At 35.4% G+C, this 26,534-nt stretch overlaps 2 protein-coding genes and 2 long non-coding RNA genes across 53 annotated transcripts in view; 2 read left to right on the top strand and 2 right to left on the bottom strand.

The window, feature by feature from the left end:
* LOC127114595 (uncharacterized) overlaps positions 1–23,984 on the bottom strand; it is a 37,449-nt gene extending 13,465 nt beyond the window's left edge. For 16 of the 49 annotated variants that reach the window (XR_007800420.1, XR_007800435.1, XR_007800447.1 and 13 more), the window contains exons 1-3: positions 802–993; positions 451–660; positions 160–279 (exon numbers count right to left, since the gene is read on the bottom strand). This is a non-coding gene — a long non-coding RNA (uncharacterized LOC127114595). The other 33 variants (XR_007800445.1, XR_007800424.1, XR_007800448.1 and 30 more) reach the window with 29 other exon arrangements.
* LOC127114594 (uncharacterized) lies at positions 1,278–6,295 on the top strand. The gene is made up of 5 exons (XM_051046645.1): positions 1,278–1,507; positions 3,580–3,732; positions 4,652–4,754; positions 5,023–5,203; positions 6,031–6,295. Exons 2-5 carry the CDS (start codon positions 3,613–3,615, stop codon positions 6,080–6,082), a joined length of 456 nt encoding a protein of 151 aa, XP_050902602.1. The 5' UTR covers positions 1,278–1,507; positions 3,580–3,612; the 3' UTR covers positions 6,083–6,295.
* Positions 12,392–17,409, top strand: LOC127114592 (uncharacterized). Of its 2 annotated transcripts, XM_051046643.1 has the most exons (5): positions 12,392–12,621; positions 14,694–14,846; positions 15,766–15,868; positions 16,137–16,317; positions 17,145–17,409. In XM_051046643.1, exons 2-5 carry the CDS (start codon positions 14,727–14,729, stop codon positions 17,194–17,196), a joined length of 456 nt encoding a protein of 151 aa, XP_050902600.1. In that variant the 5' UTR covers positions 12,392–12,621; positions 14,694–14,726; the 3' UTR covers positions 17,197–17,409. The 2 variants fall into 2 exon arrangements, with proteins under 2 accessions (XP_050902600.1, XP_050902599.1); XM_051046642.1 differs by lacking the exon at positions 17,145–17,409 and having other exon boundaries at positions 16,137–16,570.
* Positions 19,878–20,575, bottom strand: LOC127114598 (uncharacterized). The gene is made up of 2 exons (XR_007800452.1): positions 20,410–20,575; positions 19,878–20,281 (listed from the first exon to the last, which is right to left on the bottom strand). It is a non-coding gene; the product is annotated as an uncharacterized LOC127114598 (long non-coding RNA).
* Positions 23,985–26,534: the final 2,550 nt, after the last annotated feature.

The raw sequence follows: 26,534 nt of genomic DNA, 5'->3' as shown, positions 1-26,534 counted from the left end.
TTCAAAGCTACGTTCTGAATGCAAGGTCCTCAAATGACCGGATAACACAAAAAAACCAAATCATGTCCACAGTCCAAGAAACATCTTATTAAAATGGTCGGCATGACGGCCAAAAGAGAGCAGGACGTTTGAAGGTGCTAAGCAGAGAAGTAAGTATACCTGATACCTCAAGGAAACGGATTTGATGCATGGAAGGTAACCTTGCAGGGCAGAAATTCCTCCCACCCGTCATAAGACTTCCACGTTCTGATAGTTATCACTTTGCCAAAAGCACCGCAACTGCAACCAAAACATACCAAGTTAGTGCGGTAAGAAGGCAATCAACCTATGATGTGGAAAATAACTGCAGTTGATGAAAGTTTGTACTGGATAGACGCAACTTTCGCAAGACAACAAGTCATAAGCATGAAACCACAAATGATAAGAAAGAGCGAAATCAACATAATTTACAGTGGATCCAATCTGGGCATAAGCAACACGTGACTGAATTCTTTTCCCATGATATGGAAACAACCTTGATAACCATTTCAGAAGTGTGATGCACAAGTCATCATGAACCTGGTAGGAGGGAGTCATATTGTGACCTGCAACACAAAGGTAACATTTCACCTTGATCAATCAATCAGTATGCACTGCCTTGCTTCCGTCCGAATTACCAACCTGAAATTGGCAAGCAATGTGTATCAATCCAAAACATGCAATAATCAGTCAAGCCAAAATAACATGAAGCTGCAACTAAAACCATAAGCAAAGGTGATGAATAGCTAAGACACCGCACGGAATCAACAGGAAATGTCATACCTGAAGAACAATTCACATCAATATGAGAATTAGTGACAGCACACTGTGATAGCAACAAAACCGACATCCGCTAAGTATTATCTCAAGATGAATGCGTACCAGCTCAAATTAACGGTCCTGTCACCATCCATAACCAAATGGGACTAACATTAGAGAGCCGTTGGATGTAAGGAATGATTAAAGGTCAAGCATCAGTTAAAAATTCCATTTTTACAGAAGAGTAAATAATTTGACAAGCATGTGTTTTACAGCAGTAAAAACGCAGTGAAAAGTGAAAAAAGATAGATTCACTACAGACAAAATCTTATCTTTTCATTTGAGGGACCACACCAATTTGGAGCACCACCAACTCTGAGAAAATCCTGCTGCCTAACGGAATGATTCTCCCACTAATTTGACAGCTCATGAAAGAGAGGAAAGATTGAACCTCGTACAAAAACGCTATAAATAAGGACCTCCAGGGATGAAGTAGGGATCCGAATTTCTGCGCCGTTACTCTGGAAAAATCACTCCAAAACCCTCATTAAAAAGCTCCGTTTTGAACTTGTTGAGATTTTCACACCGAAGCTCAACAAGCTCGAGCTAGACCCCTGCTAAACCAAAGCAATCACTACATCAGTAATAAGCGAAGGAAAAGAAGAACGTCAAGGGAGAGGATCCCAAGGAGAAGAAACAAAAAGAGACTGAAGAAGATCGCTTACCCGAGGTACGTTCACGGATACCGGACGTCCGTCAAAGTTGTGAAATTTCAGCGAATCCTCTTCTCTGTCTCTTTGATTGTTTTAGCATCGTAACCTTTGTGTAGTTTTGTTGCCCATGTTGTGATTTGCTGATCTTTTATTGTTGTTTGTCAACGTGAGAAATGGGTTAAGGATCTAGGGTAGACCTTCTTTTGAGGTTCAGATTTGCTATCGTTTGCTAGATCCAGTTGAAGTTTTAGAAGTCTGAAAGGATTAGGAGCGTTTTTTTTGTGTTGGTCATTTTTTAAAACTTCATGCGATACTGAAACAGATCGGTTGCCTCGCGATTTCCTTGTTTTCTCTCTTCGTCTTTAGACTAGGAATAGGGGCGTGTTTAAGAAGGAGAAAGTTTTTTTTTCAGAAGAAACAAAGGGTCATTTTAAGAGAGAGGGAGACGGCTGGGCTAATAATGCTCACTGTTGGCATTCCCTTAGTTATTATTATTATTATTCATAGTAAATGATGATGATAAGTGCATGATTAACCCACTTGTCTTTTCCAAAGCTGAACGTTCCGCTGTAGCCTGTAGCGTTTCGTTGTTTCCAGTAAGTGAAATTGTTTACCATTACTGTTGTATTGTTGCTGTTCTACTGAATATTTTCTGGTGCTTATCATTAGTTTTGAGACATTCCAATCAAAACCTCCAAAACCAAACAGTTTTGATAATTTGAATAGAGTGCAAGCTATATTGGGAATACGTTATAGAATATTTGCTGTTGTTTATCATTACTATAAAGTGATTTTGATAAAGTGATTATAATGTTATTTTGACGAATCTGTTACAGTAGTGATTATAATGTTTGATTCCATTGAAATGGAATATGTGATTATAATGTTATTTTTGATGAATCTGTTACAGTAGACTAAAGTGATTTTGATAGAAAAAATAAATAGAGATTATAATGTCTATATTGTTTATGCTGTGATTATGCCTTGTGTCAATTTTAACCCGTCAAAAGGTAAATAACTTTAATTAAATTGTACTCTTAATCATACATTTAGGATTATGCCTTGTGTCAATTTTTTTACTTTTTATTTTAAAAATAAAATAAAATCTTATCAGTCTCGTAACACTTCCTAGACCTTCACATGTTATTGTGGAACCACTGTGCTGTCCTCCTTCACGCCGCCCTAGTCCCTCAACACTGCCGGCGTCTCTCACGCCTCTGCAATCTGTGCTGTAACTATCAATTTCTGAGATGATGACAACTGTGGCGGTGACGGTGAACACAGTGAAGAACAGAATAGTCTAGTGATGACAACGGCGACGCTGACGGAGACGACCTGCAAAGACATGCGCTGTACTGTGTTTTTTTTCCAAATAGTCTAGTAATTGAAATTTACTTTTTTTTAGGGGAACAATTAGGATCTTCCCGATTCGAACCCACACTTTTACTATAGTTGTAATTAGTTATATTTGTTTTTTAAAAGAAATAAATAGATAGACATATGGCGTGGTTTAGACCGTAAGGTACCCTTCCCGCTCTAACGGCAGCAAATCCTGATCCGCCGTTTTAGGGAATTAGGGTTTCTCTTCAGATTTGTTTAGCAAGGAGGCATCGGGCAGCAGTGCCGTTAAGTTACGATGCAGTGCGTGGTGGAGCTTAGTTTTTAGTTGGCGTTTGGTTGGTGTCAAGTCTCGTTAGGGGATCATGAGCTGAGTGCAGATGGAGCTCTTAGTGGGAGTTAAAGGGTGGTTTTCTGGTTGTTTCAGTAATTGTAATTTTTAGGGTGTTGCTTTGGTGATGTTGGGATGTCTTCATTCCAAATCTTTCTTATGTTTTCTTGGTTGTGTTGACACAATTGTGACACTTTTGCAGATTGTTTATTCATGTTGTTTGACATATCTTATGCCTTATTTTTGTGTTAATAAAACTTTTGGCCTTTTCCAAAAAAAAAAGAGTGGGTCAAGTAGCCTAATTCAGTTTGAGCTTGCGTTCACAGATTATTACTAACACTCCACAATTTTTTCCTATTATTTCTTAATTCACAGATATTTATTTATTTTGAATACAATTTTTTTAACAAATGTTTTCAGGTCTTAGGTGCTTACAGTAGTTGATTCGATCCCATGAAGAAAGTTAGAAACTTGAAGAAGAGATTGGAAAGACCCGTTGAGTTGGATAAAATCAACAATGAGACTAGGGTTCAAGATGTCGATTGGATTTGCTCTCTTTCAGAGTCTGAGATTGTAAGTATTTTTCATACTTATTGTTGATATACTATAGTTGTAGTAATTGTCAATTCTTTTAAAATCGAGCTGGTAATCAAATCGGCAAGATCACCATGTCATTATTCAAATGTTTTGAAAGCCGTCGAATTGGGACTAAAGTGTAATTGAACTGCTCAATTCGTATGTGTTTGGTTATGCGGTGAAGATAATTAATTTGGAGTAAATTGATTGATTCTATAAAATTGATTTGGGGTAAAAGTGAGATGACGCTAAGGTGCTTTATGTTTGGATAAGTTCCTGCAAAAGTGTGTTGAATTGGTTGAGATGAAGGTAAATAAGTGCTTTATGTTTGGATAGTTCCTGCATAAGTGAGTTGAAAACAGTAAATTTTCAGTGTAACAATCACATTTAGACTCAGAAGCTACAAATCTTAGCTTTAAGTAGAATCAATTTCGGAAAGTATAATCAATTCTACACATTCAAAATCAATTCTGGATGCTTCAAACTGAAACCAAACATACACTTTAATGTAAAGAGTGTTGGTTTACAGTTCAATCTTCAAATTCAATTTTGAAAACATTGATATTTCTAGTTACTAGGAGGAGCTCTAAGGCCTTTTAGTAAAAGGTGTAATTTGTTATAATGTCTCTGTAATATCAACAATTGACTTATTCATCAGTATATTTATTTTATTTTATTTTATTTTATTTATAAATAGTAATAAGTGATAAAGGGAATTGAGAGGTTTAACTGTTATAGTCCTCTTTATGTAATATTCTGGTAATGTTTTAGCAGCAGCTACACTTTGGGATAAATTTGTGAAATTCAACATTTGAAATCTTAGTGATTATTCATGTATGTTTGTGAAATTCAACATTTGAAATCTTAGTGATTATTCATGTATGTTTGTGTAATTCAACATTTGAAATCTTGGCAGGATTTTATGATTAGCTTGAAACTGTTGATCACAAAGCGAGCAGAAAGGATAGGGTGTAAAAACTTGGCTGACAGATTTGACCTTAAGACGATTCGAGCTATTGGTATGTCATATGCTTTAGTTTAAGACCTATAATATACCTTTTGAAAAAAATCATGTGTATCCTTGATTTTGCAATGTGTGTAATGTTCTTAGAGTTTGAATTATTGAGATTTAGAGTTGGATTTAATTGAATATTGCTGTATTCATTTCGAATAATTGAAATTCTTAATGTCTTGTGCTTGAAAATCCGCTTCTTGCATTAGTAGCTATTAGTTGAACTATTTCAGTATCTGAATTCTCTAACGATTTGTGAATCTTTATTTGTGCAGCATTTGTTTTGATGGAAAATCTCAAAACAGAGGTAAAAGAAACATCACTTGTACCAGACACGGTAAAATCTACTGCCTTCTTAGATGCTTGCAACATACTTAAATGTAGTAATGTGGTTTCTGCAACTATTGAAGAGCTTAGTAAAACTGTTGGTGCTGATATACAACCTATTCTAACAAGGTACCTATGCCAAACTCTAATATTTTCGGAATGGACTAAATATATGATTACTGTCTGATTGAGTGTGCAAATTATTTTCCATGGTTAGAACTTGAGCTTTATTATAAATAGATACATGGCATATGATCCATTTTCCTCTGGAGCAGCTGTAAAATATGTAGCAGTTAACCAACTGATTGAATTCAATAATCAATGAATACAGCAAATTTCCACTAGAACCATATAAACAAAAGAGAACAAACCTAATGAGATTTTGATTTATTTGTCTTAAATTTAGGTTACATACCCTACAAAATTAGCTTGTAAGGCGGGGGAGTCAACTTATGTAAACACATTTTCAGGTCTTATCGTCAAATATGATACTATTAATACAACTCTCTCGAGTCCAAAGATTGAATATCTGAAGTGTGACTTGAGTGATCGGATGAGAGTTTCCAAGATGCGTTGCGCCTCTTGCAATCGGATGAGACACCAAAAGTCTAGTATTCAGTGTCAGATGGGTGTGTGCTGGCAGTATTACGTTGGGTGATATATGACCTGAAAGTTTTTGAGTTATTTCCCTCATCTTACAAGTCAATTGTGTAAAGTTAAGTTAGGCCCAAGTTAAATTCTAAGTAGCTACGAAGGTCTATCCTTGATCGGTTGAATCACACTTCAAAGGTTCAGTCCTGAATTTGAGGGGTGTGTTAACTATTCTACATTATGACCTGAAAATGTGTTTATAAATGGGAGGTATCCATCACCTTATAAATTCATTCATTCATGAAATTTAATGATGCTATCATCTGCAATTGAGCTGTTTTTAATATTTTTGTTTATGTTTACAGTTCGACGCCAACTTCCAAACGAAAGAAGCGGAAAGTTGGAAGCAAAGAGTAAGATTTTATCCTGGAAGGACCTGAAATTTATTCTCCTTATTTTGTTGTCCTTACATGTGCTGTGAAAACACTGATTTTGAGTGTCTCCATAGGCTAATTAGCTAGTAATATTTTTTTATTTGGTTAGCATTAAATATTTTCTGCAAGATTGTATATATGTGAGAAAAAACCAGTGCGGAAAATGAAGATATGAAGTTTTGCAATCTTTCAATGAGTTTTTTTTTTCTTCAGAATAACCTTTTTTATTTTTATTTTTACGGTAATTTATCTTTCAATTTGCATGATTTAGAAACAGTTGGAGTAAATATGTTGATTTAATTTAGAAAATTGGTGTTTGCAAGAATGTATAGCAAATATGATAATGATTGTGACTTCTGTATGTATGGAGTAGCCAGGTTGTTTGAATTTAGTGTTCGATTATAGGGTAGGGAAATGTTTTTTTTTCTGTCTTTAACTCTTCTGTTCCAAGAGAAAAAAAGGTTCCTGGAATTCGAAGTTTGGACCTACTCATATATTTTTACAAGATGAAGTTAAAAAATTCCTCAATAGGATAAAAGTTCCATTTTGAACTTTCTATTGGAAGTTAACATCTTCAATGTATATGATTTAAATAGTAATGTGTCTGATTTAAATATTATGATCAGAAGTTTCATTAATAAAAATTTCAATATACAAACACAAAACTATTGAATTTGGCAATGCTTGCGATTTAGAGTAGACTAAAGCATTTAAAAGTGACTAAAAGTTTGACAGTAGAAAAACTTGGTTGACACAAGCTAGGAGGTTGGTTTCTGAATCGATTCATAATCCTGTTTTGCCTAAAACTCTTTTTTTTTTTATGTTCTAAACCCCATTTTGATATAGTTCATGGTCTTGGACTTTAATGACGTGATCATATGCTTAACTTTAATCAAGTGATCATAGACTTAGATTTCATTTAGAATGGGCTTAGGACAAGGTGATGTAAGTGTAGAAAGTGGAAGTTTTACTTATGAATTACTAATGAATTGTATTGAAAAAGTGATACTAAAAAGACTTTATTGACTAAGGTGAGTGTAGTTGATGTAAGTGTGGTAAGTATGTAAGGTTGATATAGTGTAGAGGTTGAAGAAGATAATGGAATGTTATTTGTAAGATGACATTTGATTTATGGAAGTGAATAGAGACATATCCTGAACAAGTAATTGTTTCCACAATCCATGTAGTGATTGGACTAATTTCCCACACTACCCCAAAGTTGAATTTTTTTCCCGCATTGCTTCATTATGAATTTTTTTTCTAGAATGCTCCATTTTTTTATTTGGGCTTGTCCAATGAATGGGCGAGATGATGATGCGCTGCCATTAATGACTAGGCTCGGCCATTGGTTGGCCGAGCTAATGAAGGAGTTTTTTTTAAATACTATTATATAATTAAATAACTTTATTAAAATTATTATTAAATAGTTTTTTAATTAATTTTATATTTAAATAATAAAAATGATTTGCTGTTATTTATCATTACTATAAAGTGATTTTGATAAAGTGATTATAATGTTATTTTGACGAATCTGTTACAGTAGTGATTATAATGTTTGATTCGATTGAAATGGAATATGTGATTATAATGTTATTTTTGATGAATCTGTTACAGTAGACTAAACTGATTTTGATAGAAAAAATAAATAGAGATTACATTGCAGTGTTTATAATGTCTATATTGTTTATGCTGTGATTATGCCTTGTGTCAATTTTAACCCGTCAAAAGGTACATAACTTTAACTAAAATCTACTCTTAATCATACATTTAGGATTATGCCTTGTGTCAATTTTTTTATTTTTTAAATAAAATAAAATCGAAAATATGTTTTTATTATTAATAGTAATTACGTCTACTCTTAATCATACATTTAGGATTATGCCTTGTGTCAATTTTTTTATTTTTTAAATAAAATAAAATCGAAAATATGTTTTTATTATTAATAGTAATTACGTTGATTTCTTAAATATGAATTTGCAATAGAAAATATGTTTTTGTTATACTCATATGCGTAAGATAATTATTTGCATCGGAAAAACTCAACAAATAAAAAATATTACTGTCATACCCCGATTTTGTCCGAGGTTATTTTTGAACTCTTGTTATTTGTTTACAACCATAAAGCAATGCACACATTCAAAGGCTTGAGAATTTCACCAAAAAGAGGAGAGTAGTCCTTCTTGATCATCATCTTAATAACGAGGTTTTATTATACGCCAAGTCATAATTCTCATGTCTCTTTATATTATGGATTTTGGTCATATTTCACTAAGGAGTCCATAGTGCCCCAAAGGGTGACGCACGGTTTGGTTATGATGGTATTTTCGTTTGTTTATTGGTGAGTTTGTTAATAAGCCATTAGCAAGGATGTGCATCATCAAAGTCCATATTTTATTCATCTTGAAAAAAAGTACCTGGAATGCCTATATATCACTTAGTGGCATATTAAACACCATGTAGTTTGAAAGAAGGGTGCGCACGTACTATTTATTTAAAGTCTTTTGTCATTTTTCTAAGAATGATGTATATAAAAAAAAAAACAGTTGAATTGGATGTATATCTCTCACAAGTCACATTCGGCCAATGGCCACAAGGAACTAGCAGTAGATGACTTAGGTCATGTGTGTTTTGGTTTACATTAGGCACTGGTGTTTAAACGCTACCCCCTTAAAGAAGAAAAATGCAGTCCTTTCCTATTTAAATTTCGTGACAAAAATAATTACAATCCATTGGTTCGACAATACGAAACAATTTTCTTTCGCGTGAAAATTATTGAATTCCATTGATAAGGGGGCATAAACTACAAGTTACACTGACAGGATTCATGAATGACAGAGAGCCATAGCCTAAGACATAAACATTACAAACCGACAAAAATGCATGACTAAAACAACTTGGTTGATCGGCCACGAGAGTCTCATGCTTTTCTCTTGGTTCAGGACATTCCAAGGAATCACCTAAGAACGAAACAGGATTGTACTAGTTGATGCAGAATAGCAGGACACTTGTTCTTGAGAAATTCCAAAAATGTATTTCTATGCACAGGCTGACGCGGACTGGAACTCGGTCTCCTGGTATTAAAACATGGATGACAGTTCTGACTACAAGAAATTGTATAGCACACAGCAGTTTGGATGCTCAAACAAGACAGTATTTTAAGTCATTACAGGATGCCGCATCAGGATGAGTTTTTACACTTACCGTCATGTGAACCGCCGCTTCATCGAAACAGAAGCCAAGACTTGAATATCATGTATCAATGTTTCATGTACCTGCGTTCACTATCAAATAGTCACAAGTGCCCAAGATCACGGAACAGCTAGTGAAATTACAAGCATGTAATAATTTTTCGTGAGTTAAATATTCTAAGTATGCTGCACCGTGTTAAACACCATGTTACATTACTGGAGTCAAGAAAGATTAAAGTTTTGAATAAAAGAGCATCTAATTGTTGATCTTCAATGACCGGTCCATTCCCATTAAGTTGTGCATCCACCTGTACAAGACGTCTTAACCTGTCCAAAACCAACTCAAAACCTGTCAGAAATTCACAATAAAGGTTTGCCTACACTAACAGCGAATGTAAACAGCATTTGAGCAACAGTGTGCAAAATATGTGATCGACAGTATCAAATAACATGTGAAGCAACAGAGGAAGATCAATACAAACAGTCGGCATCCTAGGGAAGTCGTGTGATATGGCAGAGACATTTTCTGAGGACAAAGCTATAAGCCATGAAGACATACTCAATGACGACGTTGATGATAACTCAATGCATTATTAAAGTAGCAGTTGGAAGGGGAAGTAGATACTGTTTGTCGTTTTAAGCACTCTTAAGGAAGCCTTTACAGCTGTTGGTTACTCTTCTGAACCTGAAGCTCATGACTACATAAAATCCCTCGTCTGAAAATGCTCTTGAAGATCCACCAGATGCTAAGAAAGAAATAAGCACCTATGAGGGAGATTTTAAGAGTAAGGAAGATCAATCTGATAAAATATACAACATGATACAACAATGTTAGGTGATAAAGATTTAGAAGACGATCACCAGAAAACGAAAATTGCAAAGTGATGCTTCAGCAGACAAGATACACTTGGCTTCTACGAACGGATTTCCAGAAAACTCGACTTCAAAGGAGTAAGCAATGATTAATCATGAGAGTGGGCTCGACAACTGTGATGATCCCTGCGTTTCAAAAGCAAACCAATGCATTGAAAGGGTGCAAGTTCGTCACATCCGTACCAAAACTGTCATGACATGGGCTACGTCGGTAAAATCACCAATACCTGTTGCAAAACATAAACACTGTCACGAAATTGAAAGGCCACACATAAAAAACGAAACAAAAATGCAAATGGAATTATCATGAATATTAAGGACCGTGCCATTGAATGCACCACCAGCATGAAATGCCTAATGAGCAATATCTGCGATATAGCCATGAAGCCATGTTGAATCATTGGTAAGAGCAAATTGCAAGAAATCCACACCTGGTATAAAAGAGCATTCGACATAACATGATTAGGATGCAAACAGACGAAGATCAAGTTATTTCTTTTCAGGAAGTTTGTACACAAAAAGCATACAAAGAAGGATGCCGTTCAATGTGATGCAGAAGAAGAGGAACGAAATTGAAATTCCTTCAATTGACGAGAAGGATCTCTGTTATTTATTTTTAAGGTCCAACATAGCTACTAGCCTTGTCAAGATTTCTCACTTGCACCACCTGTGTCATCAATACCGCTGCCAACCAAAGCTGTTGCAGAACCACATCACTAGCTAACATCAACTGTCATCAAACTATCCCTTTAAACGGCAAGAAATCTTGGCTGCAGAACCAAAGCTAACAGCATAACAGCCACATGCTACCCTTTAGCAAGCACGCCATGACCTGCAAACACAGGATCTAGTCGCATCTTAACCGACTGTTATGAAAGAGTTCAAAAACACCAAGTTAGAGTTCAAGGACAGCCAAAAAAAAGCAATAATACTGCAAGGAAGACATATGCAAACTTCAAAGCTACGTTCTGAATGCAAGGTCCTCAAATGACCGGATAACACAAAAAAACCAAATCATGTCCACAGTCCAAGAAACATCTTATTAAAATGGTCGGCATGACGGCCAAAAGAGAGCAGGACGTTTGAAGGTGCTAAGCAGAGAAGTAAGTATACCTGATACCTCAAGGAAACGGATTTGATGCATGGAAGGTAACCTTGCAGGGCAGAAATTCCTCCCACCCGTCATAAGACTTCCACGTTCTGATAGTTATCACTTTGCCAAAAGCACCGCAACTGCAACCAAAACATACCAAGTTAGTGCGGTAAGAAGGCAATCAACCTATGATGTGGAAAATAACTGCAGTTGATGAAAGTTTGTACTGGATAGACGCAACTTTCGCAAGACAACAAGTCATAAGCATGAAACCACAAATGATAAGAAAGAGCGAAATCAACATAATTTACAGTGGATCCAATCTGGGCATAAGCAACACGTGACTGAATTCTTTTCCCATGATATGGAAACAACCTTGATAACCATTTCAGAAGTGTGATGCACAAGTCATCATGAACCTGGTAGGAGGGAGTCATATTGTGACCTGCAACACAAAGGTAACATTTCACCTTGATCAATCAATCAGTATGCACTGCCTTGCTTCCGTCCGAATTACCAACCTGAAATTGGCAAGCAATGTGTATCAATCCAAAACATGCAATAATCAGTCAAGCCAAAATAACATGAAGCTGCAACTAAAACCATAAGCAAAGGTGATGAATAGCTAAGACACCGCACGGAATCAACAGGAAATGTCATACCTGAAGAACAATTCACATCAATATGAGAATTAGTGACAGCACACTGTGATAGCAACAAAACCGACATCCGCTAAGTATTATCTCAAGATGAATGCGTACCAGCTCAAATTAACGGTCCTGTCACCATCCATAACCAAATGGGACTAACATTAGAGAGCCGTTGGATGTAAGGAATGATTAAAGGTCAAGCATCAGTTAAAAATTCCATTTTTACAGAAGAGTAAATAATTTGACAAGCATGTGTTTTACAGCAGTAAAAACGCAGTGAAAAGTGAAAAAAGATAGATTCACTACAGACAAAATCTTATCTTTTCATTTGAGGGACCACACCAATTTGGAGCACCACCAACTCTGAGAAAATCCTGCTGCCTAACGGAATGATTCTCCCACTAATTTGACAGCTCATGAAAGAGAGGAAAGATTGAACCTCGTACAAAAACGCTATAAATAAGGACCTCCAGGGATGAAGTAGGGATCCGAATTTCTGCGCCGTTACTCTGGAAAAATCACTCCAAAACCCTCATTAAAAAGCTCCGTTTTGAACTTGTTGAGATTTTCACACCGAAGCTCAACAAGCTCGAGCTAGACCCCTGCTAAACCAAAGCAATCACTACATCAGTAATAAGCGAAGGAAAAGAAGAACGTCAAGGGAGAGGATCCCAAGGAGAAGAAACAAAAAGAGACTGAAGAAGATCGCTTACCCGAGGTACGTTCACGGATACCGGACGTCCGTCAAAGTTGTGAAATTTCAGCGAATCCTCTTCTCTGTCTCTTTGATTGTTTTAGCATCGTAACCTTTGTGTAGTTTTGTTGCCCATGTTGTGATTTGCTGATCTTTTATTGTTGTTTGTCAACGTGAGAAATGGGTTAAGGATCTAGGGTAGACCTTCTTTTGAGGTTCAGATTTGCTATTGTTTGCTAGATCCAGTTGAAGTTTTAGAAGTCTGAAAGGATTAGGAGCGTTTTTTTTGTGTTGGTCATTTTTTAAAACTTCATGCGATACTGAAACAGATCGGTTGCCTCGCGATTTCCTTGTTTTCTCTCTTCGTCTTTAGACTAGGAATAGGGGCGTGTTTAAGAAGGAGAAAGTTTTTTTTTCAGAAGAAACAAAGGGTCATTTTAAGAGAGAGGGAGACGGCTGGGCTAATAATGCTCACTGTTGGCATTCCCTTAGTTATTATTATTATTATTCATAGTAAATGATGATGATAAGTGCATGATTAACCCACTTGCCTTTTCCAAAGCTGAACGTTCCGCTGTAGCCTGTAGCGTTTCGTTGTTTCCAGTAAGTGAAATTGTTTACCATTACTGTTGTATTGTTGCTGTTCTACTGAATATTTTCTGGTGCTTATCATTAGTTTTGAGACATTCCAATCAAAACCTCCAAAACCAAACAGTTTTGATAATTTGAATAGAGTGCAAGCTATATTGGGAATACGTTATAGAATATTTGCTGTTGTTTATCATTACTATAAAGTGATTTTGATAAAGTGATTATAATGTTATTTTGACGAATCTGTTACAGTAGTGATTATAATGTTTGATTCCATTGAAATGGAATATGTGATTATAATGTTATTTTTGATGAATCTGTTACAGTAGACTAAAGTGATTTTGATAGAAAAAATAAATAGAGATTATAATGTCTATATTGTTTATGCTGTGATTATGCCTTGTGTCAATTTTAACCCGTCAAAAGGTAAATAACTTTAATTAAATTGTACTCTTAATCATACATTTAGGATTATGCCTTGTGTCAATTTTTTTACTTTTTATTTTAAAAATAAAATAAAATCTTATCAGTCTCGTAACACTTCCTAGACCTTCACATGTTATTGTGGAACCACTGTGCTGTCCTCCTTCACGCCGCCCTAGTCCCTCAACACTGCCGGCGTCTCTCACGCCTCTGCAATCTGTGCTGTAACTATCAATTTCTGAGATGATGACAACTGTGGCGGTGACGGTGAACACAGTGAAGAACAGAATAGTCTAGTGATGACAACGGCGACGCTGACGGAGACGACCTGCAAAGACATGCGCTGTACTGTGTTTTTTTTCCAAATAGTCTAGTAATTGAAATTTACTTTTTTTTAGGGGAACAATTAGGATCTTCCCGATTCGAACCCACACTTTTACTATAGTTGTAATTAGTTATATTTGTTTTTTAAAAGAAATAAATAGATAGACATATGGCGTGGTTTAGACCGTAAGGTACCCTTCCCGCTCTAACGGCAGCAAATCCTGATCCGCCGTTTTAGGGAATTAGGGTTTCTCTTCAGATTTGTTTAGCAAGGAGGCATCGGGCAGCAGTGCCGTTAAGTTACGATGCAGTGCGTGGTGGAGCTTAGTTTTTAGTTGGCGTTTGGTTGGTGTCAAGTCTCGTTAGGGGATCATGAGCTGAGTGCAGATGGAGCTCTTAGTGGGAGTTAAAGGGTGGTTTTCTGGTTGTTTCAGTAATTGTAATTTTTAGGGTGTTGCTTTGGTGATGTTGGGATGTCTTCATTCCAAATCTTTCTTATGTTTTCTTGGTTGTGTTGACACAATTGTGACACTTTTGCAGATTGTTTATTCATGTTGTTTGACATATCTTATGCCTTATTTTTGTGTTAATAAAACTTTTGGCCTTTTCCAAAAAAAAAAGAGTGGGTCAAGTAGCCTAATTCAGTTTGAGCTTGCGTTCACAGATTATTACTAACACTCCACAATTTTTTCCTATTATTTCTTAATTCACAGATATTTATTTATTTTGAATACAATTTTTTTAACAAATGTTTTCAGGTCTTAGGTGCTTACAGTAGTTGATTCGATCCCATGAAGAAAGTTAGAAACTTGAAGAAGAGATTGGAAAGACCCGTTGAGTTGGATAAAATCAACAATGAGACTAGGGTTCAAGATGTCGATTGGATTTGCTCTCTTTCAGAGTCTGAGATTGTAAGTATTTTTCATATTTATTGTTGATATACTATAGTTGTAGTAATTGTCAATTCTTTTAAAATCGAGCTGGTAATCAAATCGGCAAGATCACCATGTCATTATTCAAATGTTTTGAAAGCCGTCGAATTGGGACTAAAGTGTAATTGAACTGCTCAATTCGTATGTGTTTGGTTATGCGGTGAAGATAATTAATTTGGAGTAAATTGATTGATTCTATAAAATTGATTTGGGGTAAAAGTGAGATGACGCTAAGGTGCTTTATGTTTGGATAAGTTCCTGCAAAAGTGTGTTGAATTGGTTGAGATGAAGGTAAATAAGTGCTTTATGTTTGGATAATTCCTGCATAAGTGAGTTGAAAACAGTAAATTTTCAGTGTAACAATCACATTTAGACTCAGAAGCTACAAATCTTAGCTTTAAGTAGAATCAATTTCGGAAAGTATAATCAATTCTACACATTCAAAATCAATTCTGGATGCTTCAAACTGAAACCAAACATACACTTTAATGTAAAGAGTGTTGGTTTACAGTTCAATCTTCAAATTCAATTTTGAAAACATTGATATTTCTAGTTACTAGGAGGAGCTCTAAGGCCTTTTAGTAAAAGGTGTAATTTGTTATAATGTCTCTGTAATATCAACAATTGACTTATTCATCAGTATATTTATTTTATTTTATTTTATTTTATTTATAAATAGTAATAAGTGATAAAGGGAATTGAGAGGTTTAACTGTTATAGTCCTCTTTATGTAATATTCTGGTAATGTTTTAGCAGCAGCTACACTTTGGGATAAATTTGTGAAATTCAACATTTGAAATCTTAGTGATTATTCATGTATGTTTGTGAAATTCAACATTTGAAATCTTAGTGATTATTCATGTATGTTTGTGTAATTCAACATTTGAAATCTTGGCAGGATTTTATGATTAGCTTGAAACTGTTGATCACAAAGCGAGCAGAAAGGATAGGGTGTAAAAACTTGGCTGACAGATTTGACCTTAAGACGATTCGAGCTATTGGTATGTCATATGCTTTAGTTTAAGACCTATAATATACCTTTTGAAAAAAATCATGTGTATCCTTGATTTTGCAATGTGTGTAATGTTCTTAGAGTTTGAATTATTGAGATTTAGAGTTGGATTTAATTGAATATTGCTGTATTCATTTCGAATAATTGAAATTCTTAATGTCTTGTGCTTGAAAATCCGCTTCTTGCATTAGTAGCTATTAGTTGAACTATTTCAGTATCTGAATTCTCTAACGATTTGTGAATCTTTATTTGTGCAGCATTTGTTTTGATGGAAAATCTCAAAACAGAGGTAAAAGAAACATCACTTGTACCAGACACGGTAAAATCTACTGCCTTCTTAGATGCTTGCAACATACTTAAATGTAGTAATGTGGTTTCTGCAACTATTGAAGAGCTTAGTAAAACTGTTGGTGCTGATATACAACCTATTCTAACAAGGTACCTATGCCAAACTCTAATATTTTCGGAATGGACTAAATATATGATTACTGTCTGATTGAGTGTGCAAATTATTTTCCATGGTTAGAACTTGAGCTTTATTATAAATAGATACATGGCATATGATCCATTTTCCTCTGGAGCAGCTGTAAAATATGTAGCAGTTAACCAACTGATTGAATTCAATAATCAATGAATACAGCAAATTTCCACTAGAACCATATAAACAAAAGAGAACAAACCTAATGAGATTTTGATTTATTTGTCTTAAATTTAGGTTACATACCCTACAAAATTAGCTTGTAAGGCGGGGGAGTCAACTTATGTAAACACATTTTCAGGTCTTATCGTCAAATATGATACTATTAATACAACTCTCTCGAGTCCAAAGATTGAATATCTGAAGTGTGACTTGAGTGATCGGATGAGAGTTTCCAAGATGCGTTGCGCCTCTTGCAATCGGATGAGACACCAAAAGTCTAGTATTCAGTGTCAGATGGGTGTGTGCTGGCAGTATTACGTTGGGTGATATATGACCTGAAAGTTTTTGAGTTATTTCCCTCATCTTACAAGTCAATTGTGTAAAGTTAAGTTAGGCCCAAGTTAAATTCTAAGTAGCTACGAAGGTCTATCCTTGATCGGTTGAATCACACTTCAAAGGTTCAGTCCTGAATTTGAGGGGTGTGTTAACTATTCTACATTATGACCTGAAAATGTGTTTATAAATGGGAGGTATCCATCACCTTATAAATTCATTCATTCATGAAATTTAATGATGCTATCATCTGCAATTGAGCTGTTTTTAATATTTTTGTTTATGTTTACAGTTCGACGCCAACTTCCAAACGAAAGAAGCGGAAAGTTGGAAGCAAAGAGTAAGATTTTATCCTGGAAGGACCTGAAATTTATTCTCCTTATTTTGTTGTCCTTACATGTGCTGTGAAAACACTGATTTTGAGTGTCTCCATAGGCTAATTAGCTAGTAATATTTTTTTATTTGGTTAGCATTAAATATTTTCTGCAAGATTGTATATATGTGAGAAAAAACCAGTGCGGAAAATGAAGATATGAAGTTTTGCAATCTTTCAATGAGTTTTTTTTTTCTTCAGAATAACCTTTTTTATTTTTATTTTTACGGTAATTTATCTTTCAATTTGCATGATTTAGAAACAGTTGGAGTAAATATGTTGATTTAATTTAGAAAATTGGTGTTTGCAAGAATGTATAGCAAATATGATAATGATTGTGACTTCTGTATGTATGGAGTAGCCAGGTTGTTTGAATTTAGTGTTCGATTATAGGGTAGGGAAATGTTTTTTTTTCTGTCTTTAACTCTTCTGTTCCAAGAGAAAAAAAGGTTCCTGGAATTCGAAGTTTGGACCTACTCATATATTTTTACAAGATGAAGTTAAAAAATTCCTCAATAGGATAAAAGTTCCATTTTGAACTTTCTATTGGAAGTTAACATCTTCAATGTATATGATTTAAATAGTAATGTGTCTGATTTAAATATTATGATCAGAAGTTTCATTAATAAAAATTTCAATATACAAACACAAAACTATTGAATTTGGCAATGCTTGCGATTTAGAGTAGACTAAAGCATTTAAAAGTGACTAAAAGTTTGACAGTAGAAAAACTTGGTTGACACAAGCTAGGAGGTTGGTTTCTGAATCGATTCATAATCCTGTTTTGCCTAAAACTCTTTTTTTTTTTTATGTTCTAAACCCCATTTTGATATAGTTCATGGTCTTGGACTTTAATGACGTGATCATATGCTTAACTTTAATCAAGTGATCATAGACTTAGATTTCATTTAGAATGGGCTTAGGACAAGGTGATGTAAGTGTAGAAAGTGGAAGTTTTACTTATGAATTACTAATGAATTGTATTGAAAAAGTGATACTAAAAAGACTTTATTGACTAAGGTGAGTGTAGTTGATGTAAGTGTGGTAAGTATGTAAGGTTGATATAGTGTAGAGGTTGAAGAAGATAATGGAATGTTATTTGTAAGATGACATTTGATTTATGGAAGTGAATAGAGACATATCCTGAACAAGTAATTGTTTCCACAATCCATGTAGTGATTGGACTAATTTCCCACACTACCCCAAAGTTGAATTTTTTTCCCGCATTGCTTCATTATGAATTTTTTTTCTAGAATGCTCCATTTTTTATTTGGGCTTGTCCAATGAATGGGCGAGATGATGATGCGCTGCCATTAATGACTAGGCTCGGCCATTGGTTGGCCGAGCTAATGAAGGAGTTTTTTTTAAATACTATTATATAATTAAATAACTTTATTAAAATTATTATTAAATAGTTTTTTAATTAATTTTATATTTAAATAATAAAAATGATTTGCTGTTATTTATCATTACTATAAAGTGATTTTGATAAAGTGATTATAATGTTATTTTGACGAATCTGTTACAGTAGTGATTATAATGTTTGATTCGATTGAAATGGAATATGTGATTATAATGTTATTTTGATGAATCTGTTACAGTAGACTAAACTGATTTTGATAGAAAAAATAAATAGAGATTACATTGCAGTGTTTATAATGTCTATATTGTTTATGCTGTGATTATGCCTTGTGTCAATTTTAACCCGTCAAAAGGTACATAACTTTAACTAAAATCTACTCTTAATCATACATTTAGGATTATGCCTTGTGTCAATTTTTTATTTTTTAAATAAAATAAAATCGAAAATATGTTTTTATTATTAATAGTAATTACGTCTACTCTTAATCATACATTTAGGATTATGCCTTGTGTCAATTTTTTATTTTTTAAATAAAATAAAATCGAAAATATGTTTTTATTATTAATAGTAATTACGTTGATTTCTTAAATATGAATTTGCAATAGAAAATATGTTTTTGTTATACTCATATGCGTAAGATAATTATTTGCATCGGAAAAACTCAACAAATAAAAAATATTACTGTCATACCCCGATTTTGTCCGAGGTTATTTTTGAACTCTTGTTATTTGTTTACAACCATAAAGCAATGCACACATTCAAAGGCTTGAGAATTTCACCAAAAAGAGGAGAGTAGTCCTTCTTGATCATCATCTTAATAACGAGGTTTTATTATACGCCAAGTCATAATTCTCATGTCTCTTTATATTATGGATTTTGGTCATATTTCACTAAGGAGTCCATAGTGCCCCAAAGGGTGACGCACGGTTTGGTTATGATGGTATTTTCGTTTGTTTATTGGTGAGTTTGTTAATAAGCCATTAGCAAGGATGTGCATCATCAAAGTCCATATTTTATTCATCTTGAAAAAAAGTACCTGGAATGCCTATATATCACTTAGTGGCATATTAAACACCATGTAGTTTGAAAGAAGGGTGCGCACGTACTATTTATTTAAAGTCTTTTGTCATTTTTCTAAGAATGATGTATATAAAAAAAAAAACAGTTGAATTGGATGTATATCTCTCACAAGTCACATTCGGCCAATGGCCACAAGGAACTAGCAGTAGATGACTTAGGTCATGTGTGTTTTGGTTTACATTAGGCACTGGTGTTTAAACGCTACCCCCTTAAAGAAGAAAAATGCAGTCCTTTCCTATTTAAATTTCGTGACAAAAATAATTACAATCCATTGGTTCGACAATACGAAACAATTTTCTTTCGCGTGAAAATTATTGAATTCCATTGATAAGGGGGCATAAACTACAAGTTACACTGACAGGATTCATGAATGACAGAGAGCCATAGCCTAAGACATAAACATTACAAACCGACAAAAATGCATGACTAAAACAACTTGGTTGATCGGCCACGAGAGTCTCATGCTTTTCTCTTGGTTCAGGACATTCCAAGGAATCACCTAAGAACGAAACAGGATTGTACTAGTTGATGCAGAATAGCAGGACACTTGTTCTTGAGAAATTCCAAAAATGTATTTCTATGCACAGGCTGACGCGGACTGGAACTCGGTCTCCTGGTATTAAAACATGGATGACAGTTCTGACTACAAGAAATTGTATAGCACACAGCAGTTTGGATGCTCAAACAAGACAGTATTTAAGTCATTACAGGATGCCGCATCAGGATGAGTTTTACACTTACCGTCATGTGAACCGCCGCTTCATCGAAACAGAAGCCAAGACTTGAATATCATGTATCAATGTTTCATGTACCTGCGTTCACTATCAAATAGTCACAAGTGCCCAAGATCACGGAACAGCTAGTGAAATTACAAGCATGTAATAATTTTCGTGAGTTAAATATTCTAAGTATGCTGCACCGTGTTAAACACCATGTTACATTACTGGAGTCAAGAAAGATTAAAGTTTTGAATAAAAGAGCATCTAATTGTTGATCTTCAATGACCGGTCCATTCCCATTAAGTTGTGCATCCACCTGTACAAGACGTCTTAACCTGTCCAAAACCAACTCAAAACCTGTCAGAAATTCACAATAAAGGTTTGCCTACACTAACAGCGAATGTAAACAGCATTTGAGCAACAGTGTGCAAAATATGTGATCGACAGTATCAAATAACATGTGAAGCAACAGAGGAAGATCAATACAAACAGTCGGCATCCTAGGGAAGTCGTGTGATATGGCAGAGACATTTTCTGAGGACAAAGCTATAAGCCATGAAGACATACTCAATGACGACGTTGATGATAACTCAATGCATTATTAAAGTAGCAGTTGGAAGGGGAAGTAGATACTGTTTGTCGTTTTAAGCACTCTTAAGGAAGCCTTTACAGCTGTTGGTTACTCTCTGAACCTGAAGCTCATGACTACATAAAATCCCTCGTCTGAAAATGCTCTTGAAGATCCACCAGATGCTAAGAAAGAAATAAGCACCTATGAGGGAGATTTTAAGAGTAAGGAAGATCAATCTGATAAAATATACAACATGATACAACAATGTTAGGTGATAAAGATTTAGAAGACGATCACCAGAAAACGAAAATTGCAAAGTGATGCTTCAGCAGACAAGATACACTTGGCTTCTACGAACGGATTTCCAGAAAACTCGACTTCAAAGGAGTAAGCAATGATTAATCATGAGAGTGGGCTCGACAACTGTGATGATCCCTGCGTTTCAAAAGCAAACCAATGCATTGAAAGGGTGCAAGTTCGTCACATCCGTACCAAAACTGTCATGACATGGGCTACGTCGGTAAAATCACCAATACCTGTTGCAAAACATAAACACTGTCACGAAATTGAAAGGCCACACATAAAAAACGAAACAAAAATGCAAATGGAATTATCATGAATATTAAGGACCGTGCCATTGAATGCACCACCAGCATGAAATGCCTAATGAGCAATATCTGCGATATAGCCATGAAGCCATGTTGAATCATTGGTAAGAGCAAATTGCAAGAAATCCACACCTGGTATAAAAGAGCATTCGACATAACATGATTAGGATGCAAACAGACGAAGATCAAGTTATTTCTTTTCAGGAAGTTTGTACACAAAAAGCATACAAAGAAGGATGCCGTTCAATGTGATGCAGAAGAAGAGGAACGAAATTGAAATTCCTTCAATTGACGAGAAGGATCTCTGTTATTTATTTTTAAGGTCCAACATAGCTACTAGCCTTGTCAAGATTTCTCACTTGCACCACCTGTGTCATCAATACCGCTGCCAACCAAAGCTGTTGCAGAACCACATCACTAGCTAACATCAACTGTCATCAAACTATCCCTTTAAACGGCAAGAAATCTTGGCTGCAGAACCAAAGCTAACAGCATAACAGCCACATGCTACCCTTTAGCAAGCACGCCATGACCTGCAAACACAGGATCTAGTCGCATCTTAACCGACTGTTATGAAAGAGTTCAAAAACACCAAGTTAGAGTTCAAGGACAGCCAAAAAAAAGCAATAATACTGCAAGGAAGACATATGCAAACTTCAAAGCTACGTTCTGAATGCAAGGTCCTCAAATGACCGGATAACACAAAAAAAACCAAATCATGTCCACAGTCCAAGAAACATCTTATTAAAATGGTCGGCATGACGGCCAAAAGAGAGCAGGACGTTTGAAGGTGCTAAGCAGAGAAGTAAGTATACCTGATACCTCAAGGAAACGGATTTGATGCATGGAAGGTAACCTTGCAGGGCAGAAATTCCTCCCACCCGTCATAAGACTTCCACGTTCTGATAGTTATCACTTTGCCAAAAGCACCGCAACTGCAACCAAAACATACCAAGTTAGTGCGGTAAGAAGGCAATCAACCTATGATGTGGAAAATAACTGCAGTTGATGAAAGTTTGTACTGGATAGACGCAACTTTCGCAAGACAACAAGTCATAAGCATGAAACCACAAATGATAAGAAAGAGCGAAATCAACATAATTTACAGTGGATCCAATCTGGGCATAAGCAACACGTGACTGAATTCTTTTCCCATGATATGGAAACAACCTTGATAACCATTTCAGAAGTGTGATGCACAAGTCATCATGAACCTGGTAGGAGGGAGTCATATTGTGACCTGCAACACAAAGGTAACATTTCACCTTGATCAATCAATCAGTATGCACTGCCTTGCTTCCGTCCGAATTACCAACCTGAAATTGGCAAGCAATGTGTATCAATCCAAAACATGCAATAATCAGTCAAGCCAAAATAACATGAAGCTGCAACTAAAACCATAAGCAAAGGTGATGAATAGCTAAGACACCGCACGGAATCAACAGGAAATGTCATACCTGAAGAACAATTCACATCAATATGAGAATTAGTGACAGCACACTGTGATAGCAACAAAACCGACATCCGCTAAGTATTATCTCAAGATGAATGCGTACCAGCTCAAATTAACGGTCCTGTCACCATCCATAACCAAATGGGACTAACATTAGAGAGCCGTTGGATGTAAGGAATGATTAAAGGTCAAGCATCAGTTAAAAATTCCATTTTTACAGAAGAGTAAATAATTGACAAGCATGTGTTTTACAGCAGTAAAAACGCAGTGAAAAGTGAAAAAAGATAGATTCACTACAGACAAAATCTTATCTTTTCATTTGAGGGACCACACCAATTTGGAGCACCACCAACTCTGAGAAAATCCTGCTGCCTAACGGAATGATTCTCCCACTAATTTGACAGCTCATGAAAGAGAGGAAAGATTGAACCTCGTACAAAAACGCTATAAATAAGGACCTCCAGGGATGAAGTAGGGATCCGAATTTCTGCGCCGTTACTCTGGAAAAATCACTCCAAAACCCTCATTAAAAAGCTCCGTTTTGAACTTGTTGAGATTTTCACACCGAAGCTCAACAAGCTCGAGCTAGACCCCTGCTAAACCAAAGCAATCACTACATCAGTAATAAGCGAAGGAAAAGAAGAACGTCAAGGGAGAGGATCCCAAGGAGAAGAAACAAAAAGAGAGAAGAAGATCGCTTACCCGAGGTACGTTCACGGATACCGGACGTCCGTCAAAGTTGTGAAATTTCAGCGAATCCTCTTCTCTGTCTCTTTGATTGTTTTAGCATCGTAACCTTTGTGTAGTTTTGTTGCCCATGTTGTGATTTGCTGATCTTTTATGTGTTTGTCAACGTGAGAAATGGGTTAAGGATCTAGGGTAGACCTTCTTTTGAGGTTCAGATTTGCTATTGTTTGCTAGATCCAGTTGAAGTTTTAGAAGTCTGAAAGGATTAGGAGCGTTTTTTTTGTGTTGGTCATTTTTTAAAACTTCATGCGATACTGAAACAGATCGGTTGCCTCGCGATTTCCTTGTTTTCTCTCTTCGTCTTTAGACTAGGAATAGGGGCGTGTTTAAGAAGGAGAAAGTTTTTTTTCAGAAGAAACAAAGGGTCATTTTAAGAGAGAGGAGACGGCTGGGCTAATAATGCTCACTGTTGGCATTCCCTTAGTTATTATTATTATTATTCATAGTAAATGATGATGATAAGTGCATGATTAACCCACTTGCCTTTTCCAAAGCTGAACGTTCCGCTGTAGCCTGTAGCGTTTCGTTGTTTCCAGTAAGTGAAATTGTTTACCATTACTGTTGTATTGTTGCTGTTCTACTGAATATTTTCTGGTGCTTATCATTAGTTTTGAGACATTCCAATCAAAACCTCCAAAACCAAACAGTTTGATAATTTGAATAGAGTGCAAGCTATATTGGGAATACGTTATAGAATATTTGCTGTTGTTTATCATTACTATAAAGTGATTTTGATAAAGTGATTATAATGTTATTTTGACGAATCTGTTACAGTAGTGATTATAATGTTTGATTCCATTGAAATGGAATATGTGATTATAATGTTATTTTTGATGAATCTGTTACAGTAGACTAAAGTGATTTTGATAGAAAAATAAATAGAGATTATAATGTCTATATTGTTTATGCTGTGATTATGCCTTGTGTCAATTTTAACCCGTCAAAAGGTAAATAACTTTAATTAAATTGTACTCTTAATCATACATTTAGGATTATGCCTTGTGTCAATTTTTTTACTTTTTTTTAAAAAAAAAATAAAATCTTATCAGTCTCGTAACACTTCCTAGACCTTCACATGTTATTGTGGAACCACTGTGCTGTCCTCCTTCACGCCGCCCTAGTCCCTCAACACTGCCGGCGTCTCTCACGCCTCTGCAATCTGTGCTGTAACTATCAATTTCTGAGATGATGACAACTGTGGCGGTGACGGTGAACACAGTGAAGAACAGAATAGTCTAGTGATGACAACGGCGACGCTGACGGAGACGACCTGCAAAGACATGCGCTGTACTGTGTTTTTTTCCAAATAGTCTAGTAATTGAAATTTACTTTTTTTAGGGGAACAATTAGGATCTTCCCGATTCGAACCACACTTTTACTATAGTTGTAATTAGTATATTTGTTTTTTAAAAGAAATAAATAGATAGACATATGGCGTGGTTTAGACCGTAAGGTACCCTTCCCGCTCTAACGGCAGCAAATCCTGATCCGCCGTTTTAGGGAATTAGGGTTCTCTTCAGATTTGTTTAGCAAGGAGGCATCGGGCAGCAGTGCCGTTAAGTTACGATGCAGTGCGTGGTGGAGCTTAGTTTTTAGTTGGCGTTTGGTTGGTGTCAAGTCTCGTTAGGGGATCATGAGCTGAGTGCAGATGGAGCTCTTAGTGGGAGTTAAAGGGTGGTTTCTGGTTGTTTCAGTAATTGTAATTTTTAGGGTGTTGCTTTGGTGATGTTGGGATGTCTTCATTCCAAATCTTTCTTATGTTTTCTTGGTTGTGTTGACACAATTGTGACACTTTTGCAGATTGTTTATTCATGTTGTTTGACATATCTTATGCCTTATTTTTGTGTTAATAAAACTTTTGGCCTTTTCCAAAAAAAAAGAAGTGGGTCAAGTAGCCTAATTCAGTTTGAGCTTGCGTTCACAGATTATTACTAACACTCCACAATTTTTTCCTATTATTTCTTAATTCACAGATATATTTATTTTGAATACAATTTTTTTTTAAAATGTTTTCAGGTCTTAGGTGCTTACAGTAGTTGATTCGATCCCATGAAGAAAGTTAGAACTTGAAGAAGAGATTGGAAAGACCCGTTGAGTTGGATAAAATCAACAATGAGACTAGGGTTCAAGATGTCGATTGGATTTGCTCTCTTTCAGAGTCTGAGATTGTAAGTATTTTTCATATTTATTGTTGATATACTATAGTTGTAGTAATTGTCAATTCTTTTAAAATCGAGCTGGTAATCAAATCGGCAAGATCACCATGTCATTATTCAAATGTTTTGAAAGCCGTCGAATTGGGACTAAAGTGTAATTGAACTGCTCAATTCGTATGTGTTTGGTTATGCGGTGAAGATAATTAATTTGGAGTAAATTGATTGATTCTATAAAATTGATTTGGGGTAAAAGTGAGATGACGCTAAGGTGCTTTATGTTGGATAAGTTCCTGCAAAAGTGTGTTGAATTGGTTGAGATGAAGGTAAATAAGTGCTTTATGTTTGGATAATTCCTGCATAAGTGAGTTGAAAACAGTAAATTTTCAGTGTAACAATCACATTTAGACTCAGAAGCTACAAATCTTAGCTTAAGTAGAATCAATTTCGGAAAGTATAATCAATTCTACACATTCAAAATCAATTCTGGATGCTTCAAACTGAAACCAAACATACACTTAATGTAAAGAGTGTTGGTTTACAGTTCAATCTTCAAATTCAATTTTGAAAACATTGATATTTCTAGTTTAGGAGGAGCTCTAAGGCCTTTTAGTA

This window comes from Lathyrus oleraceus, unplaced genomic scaffold (assembly GCF_024323335.1).
Source record: "Lathyrus oleraceus cultivar Zhongwan6 unplaced genomic scaffold, CAAS_Psat_ZW6_1.0 chrUn0628, whole genome shotgun sequence".
Lineage (NCBI taxonomy): Eukaryota > Viridiplantae > Streptophyta > Magnoliopsida > Fabales > Fabaceae > Lathyrus > Lathyrus oleraceus.
This window is presented reverse-complemented; position numbering and strand designations above follow the sequence as displayed.